The sequence below is a fragment of the Juglans microcarpa x Juglans regia genome, chromosome 6D, assembly GCF_004785595.1.
Source record: "Juglans microcarpa x Juglans regia isolate MS1-56 chromosome 6D, Jm3101_v1.0, whole genome shotgun sequence".
Taxonomy (NCBI): domain Eukaryota; kingdom Viridiplantae; phylum Streptophyta; class Magnoliopsida; order Fagales; family Juglandaceae; genus Juglans; species Juglans microcarpa x Juglans regia.
The window spans coordinates 8078743-8097157 of record NC_054604.1 but is presented as its reverse complement, the minus strand read 5'-3'; the positions used below and the strand labels follow the sequence as shown (position 1 = coordinate 8097157).

The 18415-nt window shown below is 33.7% G+C and overlaps 2 protein-coding genes across 9 annotated transcripts; one reads left to right on the top strand and one right to left on the bottom strand.

Moving 5' to 3' along the window:
• Nucleotides 1-265: 265 nt before the first annotated feature.
• Nucleotides 266-5573, bottom strand: LOC121234225 (heparanase-like protein 1). 7 transcript variants are annotated; one of them, XM_041130089.1, is made up of 11 exons: nucleotides 5535-5553; nucleotides 5148-5260; nucleotides 4134-4385; nucleotides 3965-4001; nucleotides 3626-3809; nucleotides 3350-3498; nucleotides 3034-3267; nucleotides 2043-2232; nucleotides 1773-1898; nucleotides 1552-1651; nucleotides 266-837 (listed from the first exon to the last, which is right to left on the bottom strand). In XM_041130089.1, exons 3-11 carry the CDS (start codon nucleotides 4341-4343, stop codon nucleotides 445-447), a joined length of 1623 nt encoding a protein of 540 aa, XP_040986023.1. In that variant the 5' UTR covers nucleotides 4344-4385; nucleotides 5148-5260; nucleotides 5535-5553; the 3' UTR covers nucleotides 266-444. The 7 variants fall into 7 exon arrangements, with proteins under 7 accessions (XP_040986023.1, XP_040986024.1, XP_040986019.1 ...); XM_041130090.1 differs by having other exon boundaries at nucleotides 5129-5260; nucleotides 5535-5552; XM_041130085.1 differs by having other exon boundaries at nucleotides 5148-5573.
• Nucleotides 5574-11348: 5775 nt separating this feature from the next.
• LOC121234212 (S phase cyclin A-associated protein in the endoplasmic reticulum-like) lies at nucleotides 11349-18141 on the top strand. Of its 2 annotated transcripts, XM_041130065.1 has the most exons (5): nucleotides 11349-11923; nucleotides 12835-13264; nucleotides 13394-14139; nucleotides 14768-16570; nucleotides 17766-18141. In XM_041130065.1, the coding sequence occupies exons 1-5, from the start codon at nucleotides 11864-11866 to the stop codon at nucleotides 18003-18005; spliced, it is 3279 nt and encodes a 1092-aa protein (XP_040985999.1). In that variant the 5' UTR covers nucleotides 11349-11863; the 3' UTR covers nucleotides 18006-18141. The 2 variants fall into 2 exon arrangements, with proteins under 2 accessions (XP_040985999.1, XP_040985998.1); XM_041130064.1 differs by having other exon boundaries at nucleotides 12835-14139.
• The last annotated feature ends 274 nt before the right edge of the window (nucleotides 18142-18415 follow it).

Genomic DNA, 18415 nt, shown 5'->3' with positions numbered 1-18415 from the left:
AACCCATCAATGGTTCGGCGCTTAGTGGATTTTTTCCACTAAAGTAAGAATACATCACTACTATTCATTATTATTTCATTATTACTTTTATATTCACTACTATTTAATATTTTATCATTACTTTTTTACTACTATTCATAGAATACTTGAGAATACCTCACTATCCAAATGCAAAAATGATCCAGGAACATATGAGAAATATGTTCATTTAAATCATTGTGAAAATTGACGACTTTCATTGAAAAGAGTAGCAATATCAAATAGCAAAAATTACAATGCATCTTCTATCATAAATTTCTTATTTTTATTCTCAGTACAAGATACTTCAACTTGCTGTAAATACATCACAACATACAAATTACAATTGCCATAATCACTATGCCATGCAGTTATACACAACCTAGTGAAGTCAAGCTCCAGAGAGAGAGAGAGTGCAGAGAAGAATTATACACAAGCAGGAGCATCAAAGTTGGGAAATACTATGAAAGCAAGAGACAATGGTGCGATATATAATGGAGAATTCACGCCATTATGAACAGGGTCCAACCTTGGGATTTCTCCTTCATCTGTAAGCTTTAATGGAATCCCATTTAGAAGGGAGATTTCACTGCGAATGTAGCCATCTTTTGGCGTCAAGTGGTACTCCTCTCTGTATAATGGTCCATCTGAAGCTTTCCGTCCAACCCAAGAAACTGTTCTCTTAAGATTATGCATCAGTGATCCTTCACCTTGAGTTGTTTTCTCATTTGCATGAAAATTTACGTTCATACGATTCTCAACCTCGATTATGAAATCAGTCTGATTGCTTAAATTAATCAGCAGTAAAGTAATACCCGCCTGTAAAAATGTGATGACAATAGGCAAAAGTTAGCAGAAAGAAATAGGGGAATTTCAAAAATTAAAATAAATACATAAATCAGGAAATACAAGATATTATAGAGTGACAAGAAGCCATATTGCAGAAACAGCAATCTTCACATGTATATGAAAGTTTTAGGGACTTATGGAAGAGAGACCCTCATTCTAAATAAAATCTTCGTGGAGGGAGAAGTAGGGGGCATAAGGCGAAATTAACTTCTGAACAGAGAGAAGTAGCCAGGTGGAGGGAGAAGTAGGGGGCATAAGGCTAAATTAACTTCTGAAATCAAAACTTTGATCCAAAAAGTTGTGCTGAAAATATACCAAGCCACATGCCTCAATCGAGCGCCACAACCTAGTTGTGACCGTAGACCATAAAGCTAAAGTATTCACAAATCAACTAAGTTGGTACAATAATAAGAAGTGCACTTGCAATAATTGAGACTCGATGCAATCTGGATCTGCCAAGGAGAATATTGATGCCAGAGATTCGGGTTCAGATGGTAACAGGAGTAAGCAGAAATGACTAATGATAGAAAATAATATTGAAAAGGATGGTTATGAAAACCTCACCACAAAAAGATATGACTTACACCTACTAATCCAAAAATTTCCTTGACACTCCTACAATGTTCCCACAATTATTTCCTTCTAAATTAGTCAGTACAAAATCAGCACAAAATTGCGCCTTACCCTTCCTTTTGAACAATGGGCATAAGAGCGTAAATATGATGAAGCATCAGTATCAACAGCAAGAACGCCTTTCCCCATAAGTCGATGCCATAGAAGTGCACTACTCAAATCACGATATCAAACAAAAGGCAACAATATATAATTAGATAAGCCTGGCAAAGAAAAATACTGACCAGCCCCCAAACAAAAACAAAAAACAAAACAATAACTTATGCTCTTGCCTGTAATAGTCAGGTCTGGGAACAAATGTGGATGTGTTGAGGAGACCATAGTTCCCACCAACTAAAGACTGCCTGCAGTATACTGTTGTATTGTATTTTGATGCCATTCCAAGCTGATCTAAGTACCTAGAATTTAAACAGGAAAAAGAGAAATCCTGAAAAATTGATGACGCAAATAATATAGAACAGTAGTAAATCATAAAATGCTTAAACTATATAAAAGTTATGGACAAAAAACAAGAAAATGGTGAAAGAGGCAACCAAAATTACCAGAAGCTGTTTACAAATGTGTCAGACACATGGCGACCACCACTGTTATATGCACCACCAGATTCTCCAACCCATGCAGAAGCCCAAGGACCATACTTTTGAAGAATTTGGTGAAGATTGCTGAATGTCTCTGATATCTTGCTCAAGTGAGAGGGGTCCAATATCTTACTTTCAAGACTGGGGTCAACACCTGAAATGGAGAGAGGAATTGTAAAAGCAGAAGCATGAGGGCACAGATAAAAATAAGTGCGCCTTTGGGTGTGTCAAGGCATGCCAGATCTTAGCCATCATTACGAAACCAGAGGTCTTGAAGTGCAGTCTTTAGGAGTTGAAAGTAATCTACGTATGAAAGAAAAATTTACACTCGCCTATCTGTTTTGTCGGGTCTTAACCTCCATGCCAGTTTTGAAAGTGTGCGTGTTTGTGCACTGTGTGTGCGAGAAAGGGAGATTCGACAGACTCACACAGAAGAGAAGAAGACAAAGAATTATGCCAATATTTTTGTTGTACAGCAGACAAAAATGTAAGTTTCTTTTTATTGGTATTGTGTGTGGAATCACAGGTGGAATAAACTGTTTAATATCTTCTGAGTTGGTTGGTATAACCTTTAGATATACTGGAAGTAAGCAGAAGCCATACTTTGTTTTTTTGTCAATGAGTAGTACCCCCGCAGCTGGGGGGGTGGGGGGGTTGGATGGGTGTAAGAGGAGTTTGAACAATTTCATAAGAAACAAAGAAGAAAGTGTTTTATGCATTTTACTTATCAAGAAAATTACACATTTAACTATTTTTCATGTCCTTGTAACCATTCATTGTGGCTGATACACGACAGAGTTCCACTCCGAGGGGGAAAATGAATGTGCAAAGTAGGCACTAGAATAATTTATCCTGAAATGCTCCCATGTATAAGAATTTCAAATTAAACCACTAGCAAATATTCAAGTCCTGGTTTCCAGGTAGAACAAGCATTTTGTATTGTCAAATAGCCCACCTGCACCTAAATTGTATATATGATGAGTCATGGCATTGATTACGCTTGGACCTGAAACCTTAAGAAGTTTAGTGTACCACTCCTGCTCAAAGAATCCTCCAGGTGCTACAAGTGAAGGTTTCAAGGTGGAATTTTTATACAACTCATTCATTACATCCTTAAGTTTGATCAAGTCCTTCCCGTACTGTTCAGCACCAACACTTGCACCAACGCCACTTCCACTCAACTCATTACCTACGATAGCAGAGGCAAAGATAATCATGAAGCAGAACAAGATAATGGCAAACAGTTAAGAGCTTTGTCTATCGGTCCATACCAAACTCCCATGAATCTATTTGGTATCCTTTAGAAATGGTATACGCAATCAAATCCTTCGTGTTACTAGGGTCCCAATCTCCTCCCCAAACACCCCTCTTGATCTTGTGCCTTCCATAAAGTGCATTTAAGCCAAATGTCACAATTGCCCTACAAATGAAAGATTCAGGTAAGAATACATGCAAAACCTCCGCCCCCCGCGGTGATGAAGTTTCGTTTCCTAAATACTGTAGACACAAATTGGAAGAATAAATTGCTCAAATGTCATAAAGCTTACCCCGTCTTGGTGAAAAAAAGGTTCAGCTCATCCCACCTTCTCATGTATAAACAACCCTTTGAAAATCCAAATAACCCATCTTTCATCTTTTGAAATGGATGGCAAGGAGACTTCAAATTTCCTATATTGTACAATACTTGATCTTGCAAAGATCCTCCAATTCTTATCCTCATATGCTTGAAAGCTATCAACCCACCAATATTGAAAGTGTAACACTATGTTGTTAGTCGAAATTTCCACTAGATACTAATAAAAAAACAATTTTATCACTCCGAAAAGTATTCGCATGTTATGAACATTTATAAAAAGGAGCAAGCTTATTGAAGCAGACAGAGAAACCTTGGATTGCTTTGGCAAGTATCGGATGAGACAAGTCCTGAAAAAAACAAACTACACTGAGCCATGTTCAAATTGCTTCACTGCGTTCCAGCAATTTAATGAAAAGTGTGTGCTATTGTTCCTTCAATGCTAATATACACTTATATGGTGGAAACTTCTAGATCCTCACCAATTTTGTAACAGATGCATTCCCCCATGGACAGTGGTTGTAGTCACACTTTGTTGGAGGCCACCAATCAAGAGTTGCACAGACGAAGTTATCGTCAGTTTCAGCTACTGTTGCAGTCCCATCTACAACAATTTTAGTAACTCTAATTTCTTGAGCCAAAATTGCAGGGATAGAAACCAGGGTGAGAAAAAGATTGAGGTAGAATCCCATGATGTAAATACTCTCAAGACCACCTCAGCCTATACAAGTTAACTGCAACAAGAAGAGTATTTCCTTAACGACAGGCAGATCTTATACAATGTGTAGAGATAGTACAGGTTTCTAGAAAAGAATTACATGACACTTGAGATTTTTCTACTTCATTGGGATGGGAGTTACAGAAGTTACAACTCTTATTTGCCCCAAACTACATTAATCATCTTTCATCTTTTCAGCCAACCAATAATTTGAAAGAATTAAAGCTAAAATTCATTTCAATCTATAAAATACAGAAGAAATGTATAGAAAGAAAAAAAAATCCTAAAAAAAAGTGGGAGGAGAGAGAGGAAGGGAGGGTGAGAGAGAGAGAGAGAGTACAAGGCAAAATTAACACCAAGGAAACAAATATGCTTGTAATCAAGAACACGTATTGTGTTAGAAATTCTTGTTAGATCCACGAACAGACGCAGAAAATGGCTGCTTTCATGCTTTTATTTTATTTTTGTTTTTAAATAAGACTTTTCACCCATACCATAATCGGTTGGTTCGGATATAAACACAAAGCTACCCAGAGAGGATGTAAGATGGTTATGGACAACCCAGATGAGAATTGCCTTCAATAAAATTAAACCAGATATAAAGACCGCCATGGATGGTAATAATGGCGACGCTCAGTTCTAAAAGTAGCTTTCCTCGGCGGCATGCATCAGAAATCAGTTTGTGGTGGATACATAAAGAACAAAACCGAAAGCAACCCAAATAGAATTCAATAAAAAAAGGCCAACCCAGATGAAAACCTCAAATGTCACAACTCACCACTAATGGCAACAGTGAAACTCAACTCGGAAGCAACTTCTTTCGAAGTACTTCAAATAAAGTTGCTCTTTTCCGGTGCGGAACGTGCTCTCTGCCTTCCTATCTTGGCGTTTCTGACACCACAGTAAGCAGATAATGTGAAATTGGTGGGAATCATAGTTGTCGGTTTGGCTAAAAGTTAACAGCTAAAATTTAGCTTAGGTTTTAGTGATAAGCATAATCTAGTCATGGGTTAGGTTAGGTATGTAGAAACAGTTGAGAATCGGAAGGGTTGAGATTATTAGATAGATAATTCAGAATTATTTAAACAAAAGGAGGGGGAGGGTGGGGGGGCATATTTTGGGTGTGTAATTGATATCTGGCAGAGATTCCATGCTCAGCCATTACCTTAGCTTTGACTGCAAGTTATGCCTGCACCAAATCTTTCTCATGTATTTTGTATGTGTCGTGTTTTGTGGCGTTGAAGAATGTTTTCTGGCTTTGGGATTTGATTATTTCTTAATTAAATGGGATTTAAACAGTACAATCTGACTATACAGGATCCACTGTAGCTGTTTTTTATACGTCCACGCATTTCCTTTTAATAATAAAATAATAATAAAAAATAAATAATAAATAATAATAAAATAATAAATAATAGTGAGATATTCTTATAATACTGTATCCAAACTAACACTCACATCAATAATTTTCTCATTAATTTTATTTTAATTATTTTAAAAAAATAGAAATACTTTAACTATAAAAATATTCTATAAAAATAACTTACGAACTGACGTAATTTGATTTGATACGTTAGATTGTAAAATTATTTTTATTATAAAATAGATATAATCTATAACAGTTTATATGTTGTAGATATAAGATATAATTTGGGCAAGATTTTTTTTTTATTTACTCGAAATAGATAATATTTATTTAATAAAATATCTTAGTCTTTTTACTTATGAATCTACTATTTAATAAAACAACCACAATACACATATTTTATATTAAATAATGGTACAACACAATTCTTACATCAATTTATGACCCTTGAATATTAATTAATTTTGGTATCAGTACTGTCGGCAGCTCCAAAATGCTTAATATCTATGAATAAATTCACAGGAGTCAGGAAGTTTCAACCCAACCTGGCCAAGTCCATGTATTTATTTTATTTTATTTTTTTACTGTAAGGATGTGCAAGTTTTGTCTTTTTTACCCAAAAGAAAAGAGTTATGATTTTGATGAGTTATGATTTTGACCAATCACTTGACCAAATGGATAAGAGTTTTTTCTCCATAATAAATTCGAAAAATTTAAAATATTGACACGTGTTTCTTGATATGACAGATATCTGTTTTTTTTAATGAATAGACATAAATATTTTAAGATTTTTTTTTAAATAATATCAAATATAATTATAAATTACGTAAACGTTAAACACTTCTTTTTAAAAATTAAGTTGGACTAATTATTAAAAAATTAATTTTTTTATATATTTTTTTTAAAAAAAATATAACATTTACATATTTTATTATTGTAAATATTATTTATTTTATTAAAAGTATGTTTTGACTCGTACTTAATAGACACTTATCATATTTATAAATAGGTTAGTGAAAGTTTCTCCAAATCCAGTTTCAAAGAAACTCATATTTAATATAAGTATAAAAATAATGTTATGTATAATTTTAAAATATGCAAAACTAATAATTTTTTGAAAAAAAAAAAAAAGCTCAAAATGTGTTCTCTAAATACTTGATTATGAACGAAAAAGGAGTGTATTGGTCGATTAACCAAATCTTTCTCAAATATTAAAATCAATCAAATAAAATAAAAAAAAAATCAAAGAAAGATATAATATATTATATAATCATTTTACTTACATCTCTATATATTAATATAGTATTCATGACCATCAATCATTCAATTTATTTTTATTTTTTAAATAAAATATTGTCTAAGCATTGGTAGACAAGGTCACATTAGCATAAAAGTGATGGAGATGTAATATATGCCTATTTTAATACTAAAATGTCTTGGAAAGCTTGTTAAAAAGATAAGTTTTCGTTCATCCTCTTTTTAACCATCATATTCTAATATGGTATCATTATCGTCATTTATTTAGCTTATAATCATTTGATATCATATGAATGAATAATGAGAAAATAATGATTGAAATGACAATAAATAGCATTTTTCCTATTAAAAAATTATATTTCTTTGTACATCTCACATGTGGGGGAGCATACCCACTAAATGAAGTATAAAGACATGACTATATAATTGGGTCACCAAAGCCTCATGCAATTCCTCTACCCATAAGTTTTGATCTCCAAAAACTTGTCAAGATGTTTGATAATGCCAAAGGCGCCGTTTCGATACAGAAACAGTTTCATCTCATATCATCTAATCATTACAATTTTTTCAAATTTTCACATAAAATATAATAAACAATTCAATTTTTTCAAATCTCAAAATAATATTCTAACAATATTTTATTCAACTTTCAACTTTAATCTAAAACCATCTCATTTCATCTCACTATCTAAACGGGGCCAAAATTTGAGAGTACACATATTTAAAATTGATTGATATAGATCAACCATATGAAATCACCACTTGTCCCAAAAGTTTAAACTGATGGGAAGAGGTAGATTTTATTATTTTATATCTTATCACTCTCCTTCACTTGTAGGCCAGACTTTCTTACAATAAGTAGCTCAACAAGTAAAATATTTAATTAAATGAGACAGAGTGTAGAGTCAGGGTTCGAACTCAGGACCTCTACTCTGATACCATATGAAATTACCACTTATCTCAAAAGTTTGAGTTGATGAAAAGATATAGATTTTATTATTTTATATCTTAACAAATCAATCTTTTAAGGCTGGGTGGGGTTTGTGGTACCTATATATATGTGATGTTAACCCAATTGATGACAAACCTAACCTCATTTCATAACGTCAAAGTACCAAACACATTGCAATTATTGTCCCTTCTCTTGGTCACCGACATCTTGTGAGCAAAATTCAAACTACTTATGTCGACGTGTGTGTGTTTTTTCTTTTTTACATCGAGGTTGTTCAACTATTCTTTTCACAAAAGAAACTAAAAATTGCAAATCTAATCAAGCACGTACTTTACACACATTTTAATGGCCTAAGTAAGGATTAACATCCTCATGAACTCAATTAAATTTTCTTAAGATTTCGTTTATTTTCATAGATAAGATGAGACGAGTTGATATAAAAGTTAAAAATTAAATAAAATATTGTTAAAATATATTTTTAATATATTATTATTGTTATTTTAAGATTTAAAAAAATTAAATTATTTATTTTATTTTATATGAGAATTTGATAAAATTGTTATAATTAAATGGGATGATATGAGATGAAATGTGTTGTGAAAAAAATTAGGCCTTTTTGTTTAGATCGAGTATTATCAGAGAAATATAATTTATTTTGATTTTTATCTTAAAATTTATCATTTATAATAATATTTTTATGCCGACATATTTAAATGATTATCATTCAAGTGGTTGATAAATAAAATTGCATAAAATATATGACATTAACCAGTATGATTGAAAATGATACATGTCGGATGTGGCTTATATGTTCTCTCTAAAAGCTTTCTTTTTCTACCCTTCTCACTATAAAAACCAAAAGAAACCCTTTTTTTTTTTTTTTTTTGTTCTCTCATCTACTAGAGGAGTTGTCCTTCTCTCTCTCTCTTTCCTTACCAACCACTTATCTTTAAAACCCATGTGGAAGTAGGTGAAAATGCTACTTTAGCAATTATAGTCTACATGAATTGGTACAACTGAATTCACTTAATTATAATTGAAATACAATCTTTAATTTAAGAAATATTTTAATCACAAAAAAATTATAAATTAACGTAATTTGATATAATTAATTAGATTATAAAATTATTTTTATTATAAAATATATATAATATATTATATAAAATCATATCAATATGTAAATTTATTTTTATAAAATCTCTTTAAAACTGTAACATTTATATTATAGTTTAGCAATCTTTTGCTTGGCTTAACTAGGAAACGAGGACCCGAATCTAAATTATTGCATATTTTGCCCATCTTTTTTATTTTATTGTTTCCACTGCATTCGTTGTAATGAGATTTATATTGAGATTTTCTACAATTCTCCTTGTAGTTTTAACCATAATTAAATACAATTATGGATTAAAAAGAGAGAAATATTCTAACTATAAATAAATTTTATAAAAATAAATTTATAAACTGTTGATTTTAAGTGATACGTTATATTTATTTTATAATAAAAATAATTTTATAATTTAACGTATTATATCAATTTATATCAATTTATGTATTTATTTTTATATAATTTATTTGTAATTAAAATATATTTTTGTAAAAAATACATATCACATCAATAGATAAAAAATATAAAACTTAGGATAAAAAAGTAATTGAAAAAACCATAATAATTTTTCCACGATTGATACAGATCAACCAATTGCTTTAAAGCTAAGTGTGTGGTTGCAGTACCTACAACCTATGTGGCGATAGGTTAATGTGGTCAAATCTGCAGCACTTTTCAGATTTTTTGAGCAATACTGTATACTACATCGCTAACCTCGTAACACGTTTTTTAAATTTTTTTAAATATTTTTTAATATTTTTTTGAATTTATTCCTTTTAAGTTAATTGTATAGATTTTTTTTTTCATATTATAAACCCTTTTAATATTTTCTTCATAAAAAAAAAAAAAAGTGTTTTCTGTCTCTCTTTGTACCCTCATGTCTCACCTCTACAGTCTACTTGTCTTGTCTGGGGGCCTCCCTCCTTTATCCATTACTCCCACTCTTAATTATTGTTTTTTTATTTAATAATTAAAAAAATAATTATTAGTAAATTAATATTTTTTATTATTTTAAAAATTTTTAAAGATGCATGAAAAATAGTTGAAAAAAGTAGATTTACACGTCATTATAATTTTCACAAATTTTTATATTAATTATAATAAATAATTCAACTTTTTATATTTGATTCAACTTTTAACTTTTATCTCAATTCATGTCATCTCAATTCATTATAAATACGATATCATTGTCCTTTCAATTTTACATAACTACCTTTCATCTTAAATAAAATTATAAAATAATTATAAATTAATTGTAAGTTAGGAATCATTCACCTCTACTTTAATATCATTTTAAATTACTATTTATTTTCAAAGTAATCATTAAAACCTAAGAAAAATTGAAAATATGATACCAATAAATTAGTTGGGTGACTCAGTTCCATGATTTCGTAGCAAAAAGATTAAAAGGATAATTATAATTATAATGTCGATTTTTGCGATAATCTAAAGCATTAGATTGTTGTGAATCTAATGTTCAGTTTAGAAAGATGGAGAATGATTGAAAGATGGAAGAGCACATTATCGCTTAAGAAGTTTCTTTCTTGAAAAATGATAAAGTAATATAACTAAGTGACAACTCTTATACAAATATTAAATAAATTAATAATAAATAAAAAATTATTTTTATTTTTTAAAAAATAATATTTTATTCAGAAGTTGTGCATGCGCTGTAATTGAGTTGAGTTGTTATTATGAACATTTTTATCCTTAAAGTCAGTATGTAGAGTATATTCAGTAAAATACTTACACGACGTAATTTGTTTTGAAATATCAATTTTAAAATTTGAATCTTTCAAATCAAATATTGCCATTCAAATGATGTGGATGTTATACTCTACATATCGACTTGAAAATAAAATAACTTATTTTTATATCTCTGCTCTTTTTTTGAGTGGTTGGCAACATGGGATTTTTTATTTTTAATTCTCTCAATTTTTTTTCACTCTCTATCCAAATATTTCATGCTTTTGTCAAAACATCATATTTTAAGAACTTTTTTTTATTTATCAAAAAAAATCTATCTCCATGAATTTTCTAAAAAAAATAGAAAAAAAAAATAATATTCATGAATTCTCAATGATCATCATCATTTTGTTTTGCTTGATCCGCTTTCTACTCATAATTCCCATTCTTCTTTGTTTGAAGATGGTAAAGATGTCATTTTGAAGTTAAAGTTACCACTTTTGGTACAAAATTTTATACCATTGAATGGAAAAAAAAAAAAAAAGCAACAACAACAAAGGACAGATCTGTAAAATCACTTTAGTACTCACTCTGTCACCAATTCACAAACTTCTTCATTCTTTTCGCATGTATAAATTCCCCTCCCTCTACACTTCACCTCCTTTCCCTCCCATTTCCCCCCAAATCAAAAACCCTAGAAAAACCTTCTCTAACTCAAGATCCTTTTACAGCTTAAATCCCGCTCTCCTACTTAGCATTTCCCGTATTTTGTTTCTGTTCCACTGGAATTCTATTATCTGGGACTTCCTTGTCTTACTCTAGCGGTCATTTCAAAGAAAATTTTCTGCAACCCTTTGTTTCCTCCCGATTCTTTAAATACAAATTCTAATATTGTTCCCCGATTCCCCCACGAGTCTACCACTAATTTTCCGAATACCCATTTCGATCTCACTAATTGTGATCGTCTATCTTTCAAATATTTGCATTTTCTATTTTGTATATTAAACAATTTTTTTTCTCTGTGGATTTTTTTCGAAATAACTGGTACTTTTTTGTAATTGAATTTTTTTGGGGTTGGTTGGGGGGGGGGGGGAGTGAGAAATTTTTTTCATATTTGATCAAGTTGGGATGGAGAACAGTGGGGAAGCAGTAGATGATCAGGGCTCGGGATGGTTCCAAGTGAAAAAGGTGTTCTTTTGTATTCAATTTATTCCATGAATGTCATCAGCATTATTCTGATTTGCTGTGCTTTTTTTTATTTTCTTCCCTTGTAAAAAAGATATATTTAGCTGTTGTTTGGTTTTCTTAGAAAGCTGGGGAAAAGGAAAAGGAAACAGAAAGCTGAGATTTCTTAAGGCGTGCATATGGTTGAATAAATTTATTTTTTAGCTAGTTTTTTTATTCGAAATTATAATTCTAATGTACTTTTTCTTTCAAGCATTGTCCCGGTAACTACCGCAGATTTCATTAACCAAATCAGTGTGAATGATTGCGCTTGATAGTTATGAAATTTAGGAAAACACCTCAAGCGAAATTAGTGAGTGGGACTTGGATACGAAAGTGGCGACTTCCACTCGTAACTACGAATTGCTTCATTGCATCTCATGTTTTTTATTTATCTGTTGGGCTTTTCGTTTTCATTTTTGGTGTAAAATTTTTTTGATAAGTATTTTTGCTGTGAAATTTTTAGTTATGCATTGATTTATTTTAGCTTGAAGTCCTTGACATTGTCTACGTCATAGAGGAACAAAAATGGCCCGGATGTTATTTCTTCCTCCTTTACAAAACAGAGGGTTTTGCAAATGTTACCCTAAATACTCGAAATAGATTGTTGCATGCACGGAACACAATCGAACAATCTTTTTAACCTTGCCGGCAATGCGTTTGACTTGACTTGTATTTCCAAGGTACACGATTGCACTATCATTACCTGCTTTTTGGATGAGAAGTGCCTTTTTTCTTTTTATCAGAAGTGTTTATTTTGTGTTCTATGCGTTTTCTATTACATTTTTCCTTGTTTACATTATTAAAGGTTTCACATTATATATGATTCTCATACTTTAGCTGCATATATATTATTCTAATTTCTTCTTGTACAGAAGCATAGAAGTAGTTCAAAGTTCTCTCTACAGAGTTGGGTTGGGGGATTCTCAGGAAAGAATCCTTCGAATTTTTTGCATTCTCAGCCCTCATTGAATGAAAATAATGGAAATTCAAGAGGTAAGCGCAGATCCCAGCTTCCCAAGGCAGGGGGAAATAATGCTGTAGGAAGCCAAAGTAGTGTTATAAATTCTATTCCTGTCCTGGATGAAGACAAAAAAGGCGTGCTCTTTCTTGACAAATGTGTAGTCCAACAAGATAAGGAGTCTACTAATTTGCTTCCATTGCCTGTTGCAAATTTGAATGGTGGAACTGGAGATATTGAGAAAACTACTCAAAAAGACAAGCCTGATGTTGTTCACAAAATCAAGTGGGGTGATCTAGAGGATGATGCTTTGCTCCTGCATCATGAAAACGCTGATGGAGCAGGTATAAAGTTTGGTGATATTGGAAGTCATAACCTGGATGCCTGTAGGAAGAATGTGAATAATCATTATTTGGTTTCCTCTGTTGCTTCTTGTGCTAACCCCCAACACAACAACTTGGTGGCAACTGCAGATGCAGATATATGTGGAAATGAGGTTTCTGAAAAGAACTGTATATCTGTAGAAGATGCAGAAGTACCGATTGCGAATGATCAAAAGCTTGATCCAGATGATGAAGTTTCGAACTGCAAGGATATACACACTGAACACGTGAAATCTGTAAATGGTGATCTTTCTAGTACTGGATTTTCATGTGCTGAAGTGGTAGGTATAGAGTTCAACCTTCAGGCACCTGACATTATACCTGACGCAGATGACACAGATAGTTCTGAAATACCGGTGACAAGCGGGGGTTCAAGCGCGGCAGCAATTGACCAAAATGCTGAGTTATTTCCACCCAAAAAGAGTGGATCTGAAATATCAGGAGACTCTACTGTCACAGACCCTATTGAAGATCAAGGGGCTCCATCGGAAGATACAATACAGGATGATAGTTCAAGCATGCAGATTGGGAATTCCCTTGGAGAATGTCAAACGGGTGAAAGCAAAGAAAGGTTTAGGCAGCGACTTTGGTGCTTTCTCTTTGAGAATCTTAATAGGGCTGTAGACGAACTTTATCTTCTGTGTGAACTAGAATGTGATGTAGAACAGATGAAAGAGGCCATTCTTGTTCTTGAAGAGGCTGCATCTGATTTTAAAGAACTAAATGCTAGAGTGGAGGAGTTTGAGAATGTGAAGAGGTCCTCTCCTCAGCTAATTGATGGGGCACCAATCACATTGAAGAGTGACCATCGCAGGCCACACGCCCTTTCATGGGAGGTAAGCATGCTCGTGTTTTCATTTCTATTGTTACATAACAGCATTGGATGCTCATGTCACTATGGATTCTGTTAATAAACAACATCGAGGTCTATTATTGGGCATGATATATGCTGATGCTCTCACTCAAGGATTTTAGTGAGAAAAAAACAACTTCTGGAATAGAAAAGAACAAGAGAAACTTATTAGAAGGTAAATCTAAAATTTTGATGCTATGATGGCGTTTACGTTTAACAAATCTCTTTGAGGTCTATTATGCCAAGTCCAAAATCCCAAGAACGATCAGAAGAAAAAATGATTTTTATAATTTTTTATACCAAGAAAATTTTTTTTCTGACCTTATATTCTTGTAATAATTCGGTGTCTAGTTATCTTTTTCCAATAAATTGAATCTATGAACGTGATGGAATGCTCTTTCAATTTCTGATTGAATTGTCTTTGCATTTGCACCTGCTTACTTACTTGAGCTGTAGTTTTGGACTAGAGCAAGTATTGGGTTCAAAGAACATACCATTATTTTGGCATTTTAATTGGAGTAAGGTCCCTAATGCTTCCTAGTAAGCATTAAAAGGTCTCTATCCACCTATTTCTTCAATACAATAAGGCTAGCCACTTGATGTTGAGGCAGGTACGAAGAATGACGACTTCAACACACAAAGCAGAGATACTGTCATCATCTCTTGAGGCTTTTAAGAAAATTCAAAAAGAAAGAGCTAGTATGTGCACATCTAATGATGCAAAAATCCTTGGGTCTGAGTGTTATTTTCAGTCTGGTGATAATCTGAATAAATCATCTGAGAAAACTGATGCAACACCCAATGCTAGAGACTCGCAAATAAAGTCAAGAAGACAGAGTGCAAGTACAGATTTCATTCAGGGAAATATTACTGGGGAAAAGCGGAATATTGAGTCAGGCAGGTCTTGCAAAGTAAACTTAGTACAAAATGGACGTGTCCCTCCCCATAACTCATCCTTTTCTGAATTTAGTTCCTCTAGGCCACCTCCTAGGGATATTTCTGCTGCTTTTACTGCTGGAAAGAGTAAGAGAGAACAACCTGGACCTGATGCAGATAGGTTTCTTTCTAAAAAAGAAAAGAATTTGGCAGAAAGTGTTGTTGAAAAAAATTCCAAATCTACAGATCATTTTAAGAGACAAATTCCTCTTTCAGAGAAAGAAAAGGAGAAGGAAAGGAGGAATGCAGCTCCTTGGAAATCCATGGATGCTTGGAAAGAGAAGAGGAATTGGGAGGAAATACTTTCATCTCCTTTCCGTGTCTCTACACGTGTATCACATTCTCCTGGTATGAGCAGGAAAAGTGCGGAGCGTGCACGCATATTGCGGGATAAACTAATGTCTCCTGAGAAGAAGAAGAAGAAAGCTGCTATTGATCTGAAAAAAGAAGCAGAAGAAAAGCATGCTCGGGCAATGAGAATTAGAAGTGAGCTGGAGAATGAGAGAGTTCAAAAGCTTCAGCGTAACTCAGAAAAATTAAATCGGGTAAATGAATGGCAAGCTGTCCGCAATATGAAGTTAAGAGAGGGAATGTTTGCTCGCCACCAACGTGGTGAATCTCGACATGAAGCTTTTCTAGCTCAAGTTGTGAAGAGAGCTGGTGATGAAAGCAGTAAAGTTAACGAGGTTCGTTTTATTACTTCCTTAAATGAAGAAAACAAAAAGCTTATATTGCGCCAGAAACTTCATGATTCAGAGTTGAGGAGAGCTGAAAAACTTCAAGTTATAAAAACTAAACAAAAAGAGGATATGGCTAGAGAAGAGGCTGTGTTAGAACGCAGGAAACTCATTGAAGCCGAGAAATTACAACGCCTTGCTGAAACACAGCGGAAGAAAGAAGAGGCTCAAATTAGAAGAGAAGAGGAGCGCAAAGCATCCAGTGCAGCACGTGAAGCAAGGGCCATGGAACAACTTCGGAGAAAGGAGGAAAGAGTGAAAGCCCAGCAAGAGGAAGCTGAACTTATGGCACAGAAACTAGCAGAGCGACTTAGTGAAAGTGAACAACGTCGCAAGTTTTACCTGGAGCAAATCCGAGAGAGAGCTTCTATGGATTTCAGGGATCAACCTTCACCTTTGTCGCGCCGATCTGTAATCAAGGATGGGCAGGGTAGAGTTAATGAAGACTATCAAGCAAACATCATTACCGGCTTAGGAGGTTCTGCTCTTGCAATGGGAAATGTTACAATGCAACATTCTTTGAAGCGAAGGATTAAAAGAATTAGACAAAGGCTTATGGCTCTTAAATATGAATTTCCTGAGCCTCCTGTTGGTGCTGAAAATGCTGGTATTGGATATAGAACGGCTGTGGGAACTGCAAGAATGAAAATTGGGAGGTGGCTTCAAGAACTTCAAAGACTTCGGCAAGCTAGAAAAGAAGGGGCTGCAAGTATAGGGTTAATAATTGCAGAAATGATCAAGGTACTAATTGAAATGATTTTGTTAATGTCTAAGAGTAGTGTTTCGCTCTATACAGCCATACACATGATTATTTTGATGTTTCCAAGCTGTGCATGTAAAATTGCTGAGATCAGAGTTTTTTTTAGAGGAAATTCTCTCATTTGCATTCATATAAAAAAATTGACTCTTAGCTGTCTAGTACGTCCTGAATAGCATTTGAAGACAAGGCTGTGTTTGGGAAGTGAGACTACTTCACTTGACAAACAGTTCACTATTTTTTTATTACTGTTCACTATTTTTTCACTACTATTCACAGATCGTCTGAGATCACCTCAGCATCCAAATATAGCTTTAATGGCTTTGTTACTAGGATTTTGGGCTGGAACCCTTATCTGCCATTCCCGACGTAATTGTTTTAATGAGTATTGCTAGGGGTACAACTTATACTTCATATTATTTACAAATTAACATCGTGTTGGCCCATGTGGGATATATGACATGGGGAGAGTCCACATGTCTTAGATGCCATGTGAGCTTTAAAAAAATATAAACAAATTATTTACAGAAATTTTAAAAAATTAAAGCAATAAAAAACCTAAAAGAAAAGGTAGGTGGCAGCCACACTCCTGTTTTAAGGATGGGATGGCAGCACAGCCATCCCCCTGTTTGGTGAGGGAGCAGCTGTGAGGCTTCTTTTTAGTTTGGGTAGGGGTGGCCACTTATACACCCCTCTGTTTTAAGTTTTTTTTTTTTTTTTTACTCGAGTATTTTGTAAATTATTGGTTTAGTGTTTTTAACTTTTAAGAGGTTACATGGTATCCAAGACAAGTGGACTCTCCATGTTAGATCAGTGGCTGACATGGTATTGCCACATGGGCTGCCACGCCAATTTGTAAAGGGATGTAGTAAAACTTCACCGAAACATTTCTCTTGTTATATATCTAATGTGAGGTTGATTGTGCCCTTGAGATACATATCTTCCAAAGGCTCATATATTTGGTCAATGTGAAATTCAAAATGTCCCAAGTTGCTTGTGGCAGCAGCTCCTTCTATTCCCTTCTGTGGTTATGGTTGACAATGCTGTCCTTCCATTGGACCTCGTTGAAAATTTGCAATCTGTTCAATGTATGCATTAATTCTGCGGAAGATAGTGGTGTAATAAATCTACATTACAGTTTTTTCCCTAACTTAACATGGTCACATTCTTTGTGATTAGTATTTGGAGGGAAAGGACCCTGAGCTGCAAGCTTCTCGACAAGCTGGTTTACTTGATTTTATTGCTTCTGCCTTGCCTGCTTCTCATACATCAAAACCTGAAGCTTGCCAGGTGACAATACACCTTTTGAAGCTTCTCAGGGTGGTTCTATCTGTGGCTGCAAACAGGAGCTATTTTCTTGCACAGAACCTTTTACCCCAATCATCCCAATGCTATCAGCTGCACTTGAGAACTATATAAAGATTGCAGCCTCTTTAAATGTGCCGGGTAATATTAACTTTCCATCGAGTAAAACATCAACTGAAAATTTTGAATCAATCTCCGAAGTACTAGATGGTTTTTTATGGACTGTTACGACAATAATTGGTCATATAAGCACTGATGAAAGACAACTCCAAATGCGGGATGGTTTGTTGGAGCTACTGGTTGCCTACCAAGTTATTCACCGGCTGCGGGATCTCTTTGCACTTTATGATCGGCCACAGGTGGAAGGCTCACCTTTTCCTTCTTCTATTCTCCTAAGCATCTATATGTTGGTGGTTTTAACATCCCGACCTCAGACTGATAGTTCCATTGACTGGGAATCTTGTCCTGGTGAAGTGGTTTTAGGAAATAAGAGTGAGGCTACACTTTTAGAGTCTGTTGATTCT

Excerpts from the sequence above, each read along its gene's own strand:
- LOC121234212 (XM_041130064.1), top strand. The coding sequence starts at position 11,864 with ATGGAGAACAGTGGGGAAGCAGTAGATGATCAGGGCTCGGGATGGTTC. Across the intron at positions 11,924-12,834 it reads GATGGTTCCAAGTGAAAAAG|AAGCATAGAAGTAGTTCAAA; the intron begins GTGTTCTTTTGT and ends CTTCTTGTACAG. Across the intron at positions 14,140-14,767 it reads CACACGCCCTTTCATGGGAG|GTACGAAGAATGACGACTTC; the intron begins GTAAGCATGCTC and ends ATGTTGAGGCAG.
- LOC121234225 (XM_041130085.1), bottom strand. The coding sequence starts at position 4,343 with ATGGGATTCTACCTCAATCTTTTTCTCACCCTGGTTTCTATCCCTGCA. Across the intron at positions 1,652-1,772 it reads CCCAGACCTGACTATTACAG|TGCACTTCTATGGCATCGAC; the intron begins GCAAGAGCATAA and ends TGATTTGAGTAG. Across the intron at positions 838-1,551 it reads CCCATTGTTCAAAAGGAAGG|GCGGGTATTACTTTACTGCT; the intron begins GTAAGGCGCAAT and ends ACATTTTTACAG.